Here is an 11,165-nt window from a genome sequence, read left to right as displayed (position 1 = left end):
TCAACCTAATTATTGCTGCGTTTTAACGGCAACATTTTTAATCAAAGCTCGGGGATATTTTTTTTTTATTTTTTTTTGCATTTATTTAAGTTTCCGCTGAATAATAGTTTCTACTCGGTCCTATTTTGACGTCGCACTTCCTTTAACGCAGCACACTTCCTTCCCGCGACAGAAAGAGAGCGGGGAAATTTGATAACCACTGACTACTGCCACGAAGTAACATTAGTTTGGACTAGTTTTTGTACATTGGTAAAAGTGTAGTTTGTGACAATTTGTTTCGCGAATTAAAAAGAGTTTAGTCATTAAAACATTATCGATATAACCTGCCGTTTGACCCAAAATGAGGACTTTAGAGGAGGTTCAGGCCACTCTGCAGATCGCCAAGCTGAAAGAAGAAGATCTACAGAAAACAATCCACTGTCTGTCTTTTGGAGAACACGTTTCATCTGCAGACTACTGCCTGATGGAGTTGGACGACACATTGTGCAAACACATAGAGGCTGGAGAAAGGTAAGGTGCTAATAATGTGAATAAAGGTAGGCTACCTATTGGGTCTGCATGTGGCGAAACACACTTGTGTTACCCTTAATAATTTCCCCAAAGCCTAAGGTGACGTCTAAAACAATCATGTTTTATCTGACAAAGTGTTGGGCAAGTTACTCTCAAAATGTTATAACATATTACTAGTTACCTTCATTCGAAAGTAATAATTACAATACTACTCTGTGTAGAGTAATAAGTTACTTATTACACTAGTTTTGTGTTACTTTCACCAAAATTTCCTCAGAAGAACTCATAGGCATTTTAAATGGATGAGTATCATGTTGTTTCAAAGTACAGAAGCTGCAGTTTATTACAGTTCATTTCAAATCCAGTGTTGGGCAGGTCTGACCCATTCATGCATTCACATACAGTGGTTACCACTTTGTATTAAAATCCACTGCTTATATTAATAATAGCATGATGATATAGAAGAATTAAATAGCCTAGACCTTTTAAAATAAATGAAATGCCTCGTACACAGAGAGGCACAGACAGAGGATCACAGTTTGATAATTATGAGATAAAGATAAATATTTGTGGGCCTGTGATATGAAACACAATAAACAAATGTTGAGGTTAGTACAATAAACAGAACGGCATGCGATTACATCACTATGACGAGCACAGATTAATACATTCAAGCTGAAAGACCCACCTGCCGGTTCCTGGTGTGCCGGTCAGCTCCAACAGCACCACAGAGAGAGTTGTGCATAAGAGCAGGATGGTGTGCTGGCTTTGCTCCGCAGTTGTAGGAGATGTGAATGGAAACACATCCAACATAAACTAACATCACCCAGATGTGCTGATCACCAGGACGAGGCAAAAACAAACTGGAGGCCAGCTCCTTATTCCCACTGCTTTCAGGCAGCCTTAGGACACAAAAGCAGAACGGGATACGTTGTAGACGTTGCAGGTGTTTTAATGGGAACACACTGAACATGATTAACGCACAGTATTGCATCGCCCAGATGTGCCGATCACTGGCACCCTTCTCTAATGTAGTCTATAGTGACATCACCACACACAACAATCTCATATGATATGTTTTCTGGTGGCGCACTGGTAGAAGTGGAGCTGTGTGGATCAGCGTGGATGAATGAAAAATGAAAACAATGAAGAGTTTACCTCAGGTGGTAACGTGTTACGTGACATTGTAAATGTAATAATATTACTTGAAATCCTGTTGGTAATGCGTTATATTACTTGGTTAGTGCTTAAACATAATATATTACTGTAATGCATCACCCCCAGCACTGCTGACACCAGCCCAAAATCAAAAGGTTATTTAATTTACAGTGATAGAAAACAGAAAAACTATACTAAACTCCCAAAACTGTCAGGTTATTTTACTTAGATTAACTAATCAATTAATATACTCATCATTAAAACTTCACTTCATTAATTTAAAACCTGATAAGAGCGCATACTCTGTAAACTTCTGTCTCAACTGTCTTCTTTTTCCTTTTTAACTCATATGATTAATGCAGTTGAGGATTATTAGCTGATCTGCAGTGTAGTGGCACAAGATGCATGATCAGGATCGATGTAAACATGCATAAATGTAACAATCATGTTCACTTTTCCAGTCTTGTGATTCGAGGGGATACTGACGAGCGTGCAGTGCTCTGTAGTGGTGACAAGACCTACGACCTAAAAATAGCCGACACGTCCAACCTGCTGCTGTTTGTACCAGGATGCAGAACACCAGACCAACTCACCAACAGCCAGGAGAGCTCTCATGTGGTGCACACTCAGGTATGGAAATGACACACACACTGGTTAGTCACATTTACGTCTCATATACATGAACATTATCCTGCTTCGGTCATAGATCTGGGGGTTTTGCAACAGCTACTGGGAGCTGAGGAAACAGCGTCCTAAACTGAAGAAACTGAAGAAGATTTTAATGGAGAATCCTTATGAAGGACCAGCTTTGCGGGGGCAGGAGGAGAGTACAGAAAACAGGGTGAGTACATATTCTACAGTGAGGTCATTAATGTCTTGCAGGACTGTGTATATGGGACTTATTTGATGTTTATGTCTTTTAAACCATAAATGTTAGAGCATTACTGACTAAGATGATGTTCTTCTGTTACCAGTACACAATGCAGGATCTGTTGGAGAGGATCCAGGCCAGTGAAGAGGAGCTAAAGACCCACTTGGAGACCATCCATGCCTGTCAGATAGATGGTAAACTGTGATATTTTTGACTAATAACATGTATATTTATTGATAAAGTTTTGCTAAAAATGATGCCTCCCAGAGGTACAGTGCAGGAAGGAAGCTTTGATAAATACAATCTCTCTCTCTCTTAGCTGTATCTACTAATAACAATAAAAAACAATACCTACCAGATTTTTTAAGATAGTTTTTTCTGTCTTTCAGGCTACTGGCGTGTGCTGGACTTCGACTACGAGATGAAGCTGCTCGGTCATGTGACACAGCTGGTGGATTCTGAGTCCTGGTCCTCCAACAAGGTTCCCCTTCAAACCAGTCTGGAAGAGCTAGCTCCACTGGAGCCCAAGTAAGATTACATCTGATCCTCATGCTCACGCAATGGGAGAGGCAAAATATTAACAGTTTAAATCAGGGCTGATTTTTCTGTAGCACTGAAGCTTATGAAACAAAAACATAACCAATGAGGTTATATTGTATTTCTGAGCATCAGCCAGGTTTTAATGATATTCTCTTTCACAGAGAGATGATCGAGCACTGTTTGAACTGCTACGGGACACGCTACACTGAAAACGGTAAAGAAAAATAACCTATGGAAACTCAACAGACAGACATTACGTTTTCACCAGTAAATTGGTACTAGAATCCTCAACAATCTGAAAGTACAAAGTACTCACATCCCTGCATCCTCCTTCCTCTACATAGATGAAGTTTTCTATGCACTGCATGAGGATAAAGTGTGTCGGGGCCTGGCGCTAATGCTGCTGCAGAACGCTGTCAAGTTCAACCTGAGGGAGTTTCAGGAGGTCTGGCAGCAGAGCGTCCCAGAGGGCATGAGCACAAGACTGGACCAGCTAAAGGTTAGCCTGTACCTCTTTTATATACTCACTTCATATTTTTTTTTATTTACTTTTAAGAGATGAGATTCTCTTTAGAGCCAGTTTGATGCATCTTAGGAATCCGTTTCAATCTGCCTCTGACCTCGACTGTCTCAAACTCTCAAACCAGCCTTGGATAATCATGCTTCTGTAATAAAAGAGCGACTTTCTGCAGTTGTGTCTCTCCGCTCATTATTACTAACCTCTTGAGAAACTGACCGTCGTGCTGACGGTGTTATAAATCTTCCAGAGCGTCGCCCTGGTGGACCGTAACTCCCGTCCAGAGACCATCTGCCTGCTGCGGGTGGAGGACCTCCCAGAGGACACCCTGGAGCGCTTCAACCACCTCTTCACACTCAGAGAGAAATGGACAGAGGACGACATCACGCCATACATACAGTAGGTGTCATCCATTAAGGACATTATGGTAACAGTTGATAAAAGAATAACCATAATGACCTTACTATTCATGTAGTTATAAGGAAAAGTTATGTCTTTGACTATCTGATTATAATGTCTGATGCTTCCTCCCTCTCCTCGTTCAGGGACCTGTGTGGAGAGAAACAGACCACCGGAGCTCTGCTGACCAAATATGCTCGATCTTCACTGCAAAATGGGATCAAGGTCTTCAACTCCAGAAGACCTGTGGCTACATGAACATGTCCACTGTCACGTTTAATTAATCTATATTTGAGAATTAATGTGGTTATGTTTATTCTCAGAGTGACTTTTGCAACTCTCAAAATTATTTTAACTCATAATTGTCTATAAAAATTCCTTGTTAGCCCTGTGAACTATCTTGCAGCAACTTGTAAATAATAATAAAAAAAAACCCTTGTGTTTCTGTGTTTTTGTGACTAAAACTAAACAGCATCTTTGTTATTTCAGTTTTTTGTCTTTGTAAAATGCTTCATGTTGGTAATAAAATAAGATTTCATATTATCACATGAATGGTTTGCTCAGTCTTCTATTTTCCTTTATTAATCTGAGTTGGACAAATTAGCTCCTTTTTCATTTCCAGCAAGAAAATTGAACTACAATTGTCATAAACTTACCAGGTGCTGTGCTGAAGATTGTCCACAAGGTGGTGCTCTATGCTGATAGTTTCAGTATGAACTCCATACACTGACTAGATGATAAAGTATGTGCTGGCTGACATCCAGCTGCATTGTTTGTTGTGTACTGTATTCAAATGGCAAGAGAGATCATTCACAGAATCACAGATTAATGACTTCTAAGTCTCAGTCACATTTAGAGCTGAAACCACTTCACCACCAATCATCAAAATTCAGCTACTCAAGTGTGAACATTTTCTTGCTGTCTTTGTCTCCTTTCTTAGTAAACTGACTCAAAACAAGATGTCACCATCGAATCTAGGCATTTCTTTTGCCAACATTTTACAGACCCCAATACTAAATGTATGGCCAGTGGACTAAATCTAGCCCACGATAGGGTGCCACGTGGCCCCAAAACCAAATTGATTAACACAGGATTTTTTTTTTTAACTTTTAATGTATACAATGCGCTAGAATGTATTAAAATGATCAAAATAGACCTTGTTTATCAAAATTATACCAGGGAAGGACCCCCACAGACGACCCAACAGAGGTCCAGGCTAAGCCCCCAATGTCCACAAACCCTTAAAACCTCTCTGTGTATACCATACCTGTTCAGGGCTGTTGCGACTGTCCCTTGACCCTCTGTCATCTTGTAAGTGGCCCCCAAGCAAAGCCAATTGAGTATCCCTGTTGTAGAGTAAACAATCTCCAAAAGTAATCAGTGGTTAATCAATAATGAGCCACAAAGAGCACAATGCACTGCCACTCATCTTTGCTTGACTACACCATTCTCACTCCAGAGCTCCTAAGTAATGGGCTGAACACATTATATATAATGTACTGCATGTACACATCAAGAGACGTGGAACAAGTAATGCTACATTACCAAATTGTTGGTTTTATCTATGAATCAGATCTTTGAGTTAAAATTCATTTTCTTTCACTAAAAACAAAGTTGTCAAGACAGTTAACTGAGGTGACTACATTAAAGCCGCACAGAGTTGTTACACAGAGTGAATCATACATGGTCAGCGTCTCTAGCTGAATACAGGTCAAACACTAAAATTACCTGCACTTGGTTGATTGTTCACAGCATGATTAGAGCTGCTACAACACATCTGAAAAGACAGCTCAACTTTAATAACACTAAAAGGTGTTTAATGTAAATTGTAAATACTAGAAACACGTATTAAGACAAGAAAAAGGGGGAAATGCTTTTTTGATCAAGTTTATACATAAAGGTGAGACAGAGGAGATGACAATAAGACATACAAGGTGACAAATCAGGTTTAAACAGATCAGAATAGGTTCAGAAAGCATTAAAATAACACTAGACCACACTGGCTGCTATAGGGGTGAAATGTTCTTTCAGTCTAAAATCTCATTTTGGATTTCTACAGATCATCTAATGAAACCTGACCCCGTTTAAATAAAATTGAATGTTTATTTTCAACCAGTCCCGTCTGTGTTTCTCACGTTAATTTGTGCATGTGGTTTCCTCAGTGGTGCTTTTGTGTGACTCAGTGTGTGTTTAACATCACCAGACTGTGTGTTTCTTTGCTAACACAACTGTCTGCATGTGAATCAGTGTTACCGACACAAGGAAGAGCTCAGCAGACAGAAGCTACACAGCGTTTTTTTTTTAACACAGATACACACCTACTCACACACATCTGTTTCCAAGCTGACTTTATCTGCCCTGGCCGGCTGACTCACCCTGACATCACCCCTCAGAGGAGTGCTGACTTATCAGTTCATAGGGTGGAGAGATGCCAGCTGTCTGTGTGTGTGTGTGCGTGTGTGTGTGTGTGTGTGTGTGTGTGTGTGTGTGTGTGTGTGTGTGTGTGTGTGTGTGTGTGTGTGTGCGTGTGTGCGCGCGCGTGTGTGTGTGACATGATTAATTCTTTTTACTTCATCCGCTCCTCCGTATGATCTCCGCTCTGCTCTTCACCCATCCTCCTCTCCCCATTTCTCCTTTCCATGAAGTAGCTGCATCTCATTTTGCGTCACATTCCTCTTTTTATCATCAGAAACTACAAGATTGGCAAAATTCAAAGTATTTCAGCAGAAGAGCAGATAGGAGTGACAGGGGTAAAGCCATGATTAATACTTGTTTTAATCATATCACAATATTGCAGTATTTATTTCAGTGTCAGATCTTAGATAGCATCTTCTAAATGTGGCATTAAGGAAAAAATGTCCCGAGTTAAGCAGATTGTTGGCAGGAATTAAAAATAAAAAACCCCATACATAAACACTATAGAATTATAACTTTCAAAGGTAACCTTCTTCCCTTTACACTGGAAACTTACAGGAATTAGAGGACATTCAAACATCTCTACAATCTAGCACCACATTTTATTAATGAGCTCATAGTTGTTGCTTGTTTGTTTTTGCAGCACATTAAGGCATTAAAGGAACACTTCACCCACAAAATAACCATTTGTAAATCAGTTAGTCATGCCACGTTACCTTGAATTTGTGAGGAAATCTTTGTTTTTCTTGCATGCCTCCACGTAGAACAGCAAACACATTGATTTACTGTGGTCCACGTTTAACAACAGCAAAACTATGTCAAAACATCCTTTTACAAACTCACAGAACTCGTGCAGTATAATCCAAGTCTCATTTATCCAGTCGTGTGCTCAGTACACTTTTGTAAAGTGAATTGTATCTATGCTCTCTTCAGCCAGACTCCATTGCCAAAAACAGTAATTTTATCTCACTGAACATGAGAGCTGCTGGTCTGCCACTGCCTCCATCAGAAGGTTGTTTGTGTTATTGTGTGAATTTGGTGAATCCAAACTAACCCTTTAAAACACCAAAGTCCCATAAAGACAACAAACTAAGTGATAAAGGCAGTGCCAGACGAGCAGCTCCCACGGTCAGTGAGGTAAAATTACTGTTTTTGGCAAGGAAGCATAGTTCCACTTTCAGTTCAGTACCCCATCAGAAAGGGCTGTCTATTTGGGAAGTACTGAGCATACGGCTGGATAAATAAGACTTGGATTATACTGCATGAGTTGCTGTTGTTAAACGTGGTGCCTAATCAATCAGTAAATCAATATGTTGGCTGTTTTCATTGGAGGCATGTGAGAAAAGGTTTTCTTTAAGGATTCAAGATAACATGGCGTGAGTAACTGATGTACAAATGGTCAGTTTGTGGGTAAAGTATTCCTTTAAGTCAAACACATAACCTGAGAAAGGCCACTATTCTAATTTTCTTGGTATAGTCTCCATCAGTGACCCAGCATTTTGAAAATCAGCTTTTTACTTGGGAAAAAATGCAGTTTGTCTCTCCTTCAAAGTATAACGTGCTCTTCTCTGTCAGTAGAATCAACATCATGTAGCATGATCATATACGCATCTATTATGTTGCTTTGGGATTTCAATAAAACTTTTATATGCCCCATCTTTGGTCCTGACAAGACTTTCATATGCTTTCCATTCAAAATAATGTACAGAGAAGTCACTCAATCTCTTTATCATCATCTCTTTGATTCACTTCTTTATCCAGACATGAGTCACATTCAATTTGTAAACAAAGATTTACTCTAACTCTTTAAACTCAATCCATTCAATCTCAAGTTTTTCTTTAATAGAAGTTGGATTTGATGATGTGTTTTGGAAACAACCAGTCCAGCCGTCCACAGCCGTCATCCTGTCCTCCTGTTTATCCTGTGTGCTAACTGGCTACCTGGGCAACATGTCCTGCAGGTCCGCCACGACATAGGCAACCACGGCCCACAGTGCCGAGCAGAGGTTCATCTCTTGAGGGTCCTGAACGGTCATGGTGTCACCTTCACTGTGGTGGAACCAAAAGTACCGACTGTCCGCAACATGGAGGCTAGCACCTGGAGGAGAGATGGAGGACAAAGATAAAATACAAACTGCTCCACTAAATGCTGGACACATTGAGAGGTCAGCTGTTGAAACTCAAAGTCATGACATTTTACATCTGAAAAGAATCATTAATACTGCATCTGATGTAATCCTCCAAGACATTTCTGTGGAAGAGGAAAGTGGGTCTGATTAATACAAGGAGTGGTGAAATTCCTTTTAACTCAGAACTCATCATAGCTGTATGCATTGTCTGGTCCCAGCATGTGGAATTCAACCAAAGCCACTTAATACTAAGAAATTGTTAAAAAGAGAAGGAAGAAATCCCCATTTCAATAAAAACAATTTTCACTTCTCACTACAGTGACATTTCTATTCATCTACTCATCAATTTGTTCTTTTGACTGTCAGACCTGCTCTGATTTGCTATTATAAGGAAACAATCATTATTTTAACAACAATGTGTTGGCATAAACAACCTTTTCATTACTTTACCTTCTGGTATGTACTTGTGTAGTGGGAGCTTGAGTGTAATGGCAAAACTTAACATTAAATCTACTTTGTGGGATAGTAAATTATATTCTATACACTCCATTACACTGTCAGTTGGTTCGAGATGTGGAAAAAGCTAAACAGTGGACACTGACTTTGGGACTGATTTGTCAAGCTATTATTTCTATGGTTGAAATTTAAATTTCGTTTTTACACTAACAAGATGCTACAGATGAAATTCTAACAGCAACTGAGCTAACTGATAACCAAGCAGGCTTCATCTGCGGAGGAAGGTCATGTTATGTGGTTGAAAGCACCAGAAAAGGCTAGTAAGTGGACTCTGATTTGGGTACAGAGGCATAATGCTTTCACTTGAGAAAAAAAAAGCTATGTTTGCCCTGTTTCTCTGTGTGATGCCTTATTAAGATCAGCTTGTTTTACTGGGGAAAAATAAATAAAATAAAAAACAGGCTGATAAATATCTCATAATAATCTCAAATATTAAGATCTTGTGAATTCAGAAAAACAAGCAGGTTTTTTTTCCCATAAATTCAGAAAAAGAATGGGTTTCTTTGAATGAATGAATGAATGAATGAATGACTGTATTTTGAACCAAAAATAAAAAATAGATAACAGCATCCGAAAAGGAGTAGGTAGAAGTAAAACTTAAATGTCACTACCCCTTCCTTACATTTCTTCTTTTCACTCATATATTACTTAAACAAATTCCCAAATTTATTTACAACTAATATACAACTACCCCCAGTATATATTTCACCCAATTTAATAAAGGAGTAATAAACCCAGTTTATTTACAGTCCAAGTACCACCTAGTGTTACAAAATAAATATGTACTCCCCTAACACAACCTTTCCTCATCTATATCATAGTTTTTCATAAAGTCGTTTTTCTCAGATGAATGCATTATGCTGCCATAGTTGGGACTGTATTGTTTATTTTTTATTACAAATCTAACAATCCACACTCCGGTCCAGCAGGTGACGGTAAAGCAAAAATAATAAGCTTGGCAAATGCCAATTAATCCAAAGAAAGAAGGTGAAGTTAGTTTGTTTTTAGCTTTGTTAGCTAACCCTGCAGTCAGCTGTCAGACATGGGTTGAAAGTGCGCTTATCCCAGGTGTAAGAGCACGAAAGGGCTGCACTCCCTGCCGGCCGCCAGACAGGTGGCGCACCGCTGGCTGCAGGCTCTGGGAAGGCTCAACATACCCTCTGCTTCTCTTTACGTGTGCAATCTCCACTTTACACGGGACTGCTTCTGCAACTATGCAGAGGTGGAGATGGGCTTCAAAAAGCAGCTTCTCTTGAACCCCAGACGCTGTCCCTATCACTGCACAGGTGGTGACACAGGTGAGTAAAATGACGTCACAGCTCCTGCCTGCAGGGCTTTCATCATTCACCGAGGTGTACAAGCCAGACTCTGTTTGAGCCCCTGCCTAATAAGAGGGGACATGTTTTTGATTGGCCACAATGACCCCCATCCAATGAAAATTAAGTTTTTAACATTTTTAACCTATCCAATGGAGTATTATTATATTTGGTTTGTGGTACAAGACCTATAACAGCCATAATATTGGGGCTTTCCAAGCGACCAAACAAGGGGTATGCGAGGGGAAAGCATCATTTGAAGGTAAGTAATCAAACATTAGCAACAGTGTTGGGATAGTGCAATAAAAAGACTTGCATTAAGTCCAAAATAAAAGTAGGAGGGGTGGAATTAGTGGAATTAACAGAAAACACTTGAATAGTTCAGTTTTTATCATGGGGAAACATCCGACCGACAGTTGGTTATTGCAGCCAAGAAAAGGAGAAAGTGGAGCATGTCCTGATTTCATGCAGGAAATATGAAGATAATGAAGGGCTATGATTCAAGAGTTACAGAGGTTAGGGCAAGTGGAGGCCAGGATTAAAGTGTTTTTAAGTGAAGGAAAAAGGGTGGAGGGGAGAAAAATTATATTTAGGCTTTTGATATTCAACTTATGGCCTTAACGCTTAATAGGGTGCAGGGCGGCCTGCTGCCCTTTCTCTAATTCACAATAGAAATAAATTGATTAAAACTGGGATTTCTTTGTACTTTGAACACAAAGGTGTTAGAGTGCATAAAAAGCATCAAAATAGCTTATAACTACTAAATAATAGTTAATATTACAGCTTAAGAACCA

General features: G+C 39.5%; 2 protein-coding genes across 3 annotated transcripts in view; one reads left to right on the top strand and one right to left on the bottom strand.

Moving 5' to 3' along the window:
* The first annotated feature begins 147 nt into the window (after positions 1-147).
* Positions 148-6,608, top strand: dscc1 (DNA replication and sister chromatid cohesion 1). The gene is made up of 9 exons (XM_050047091.1): positions 148-510; positions 2,130-2,298; positions 2,375-2,509; positions 2,643-2,733; positions 2,929-3,067; positions 3,241-3,293; positions 3,424-3,578; positions 3,847-3,995; positions 4,142-6,608. The coding sequence occupies exons 1-9, from the start codon at positions 341-343 to the stop codon at positions 4,251-4,253; spliced, it is 1,173 nt and encodes a 390-aa protein (XP_049903048.1). The 5' UTR covers positions 148-340; the 3' UTR covers positions 4,254-6,608.
* A 144-nt stretch (positions 6,609-6,752) lies between these two features.
* LOC126392003 (carboxypeptidase Q-like) overlaps positions 6,753-11,165 on the bottom strand; it is a 30,685-nt gene continuing 26,272 nt past the window's right edge. For both annotated transcript variants that reach the window (XM_050047088.1, XM_050047090.1), the window contains exon 11: positions 6,753-8,508. In XM_050047088.1, the coding sequence (XP_049903045.1) occupies positions 8,348-8,508 (161 nt within the window). In that variant the 3' untranslated portion in view covers positions 6,753-8,347. The remainder of the gene's footprint in view (positions 8,509-11,165) is intronic.

Source organism: Epinephelus moara, chromosome 6 (assembly GCF_006386435.1).
Source record: "Epinephelus moara isolate mb chromosome 6, YSFRI_EMoa_1.0, whole genome shotgun sequence".
In the NCBI taxonomy this organism is placed as follows: Eukaryota; Metazoa; Chordata; class Actinopteri; order Perciformes; family Serranidae; genus Epinephelus; species Epinephelus moara.
The sequence above is the reverse complement of the archived record's forward strand: the minus strand, read 5'-3'. Positions and strand labels throughout refer to the sequence as shown.

Coding starts and splice junctions, on each gene's coding strand:
- dscc1 (XM_050047091.1), top strand. CDS start 341: ATGAGGACTTTAGAGGAGGTTCAGGCCACTCTGCAGATCGCCAAGCTG. Junction 511..2,129: donor CACATAGAGGCTGGAGAAAG/GTAAGGTGCTAA, acceptor TCACTTTTCCAG/TCTTGTGATTCGAGGGGATA. Junction 2,299..2,374: donor CTCATGTGGTGCACACTCAG/GTATGGAAATGA, acceptor CTTCGGTCATAG/ATCTGGGGGTTTTGCAACAG.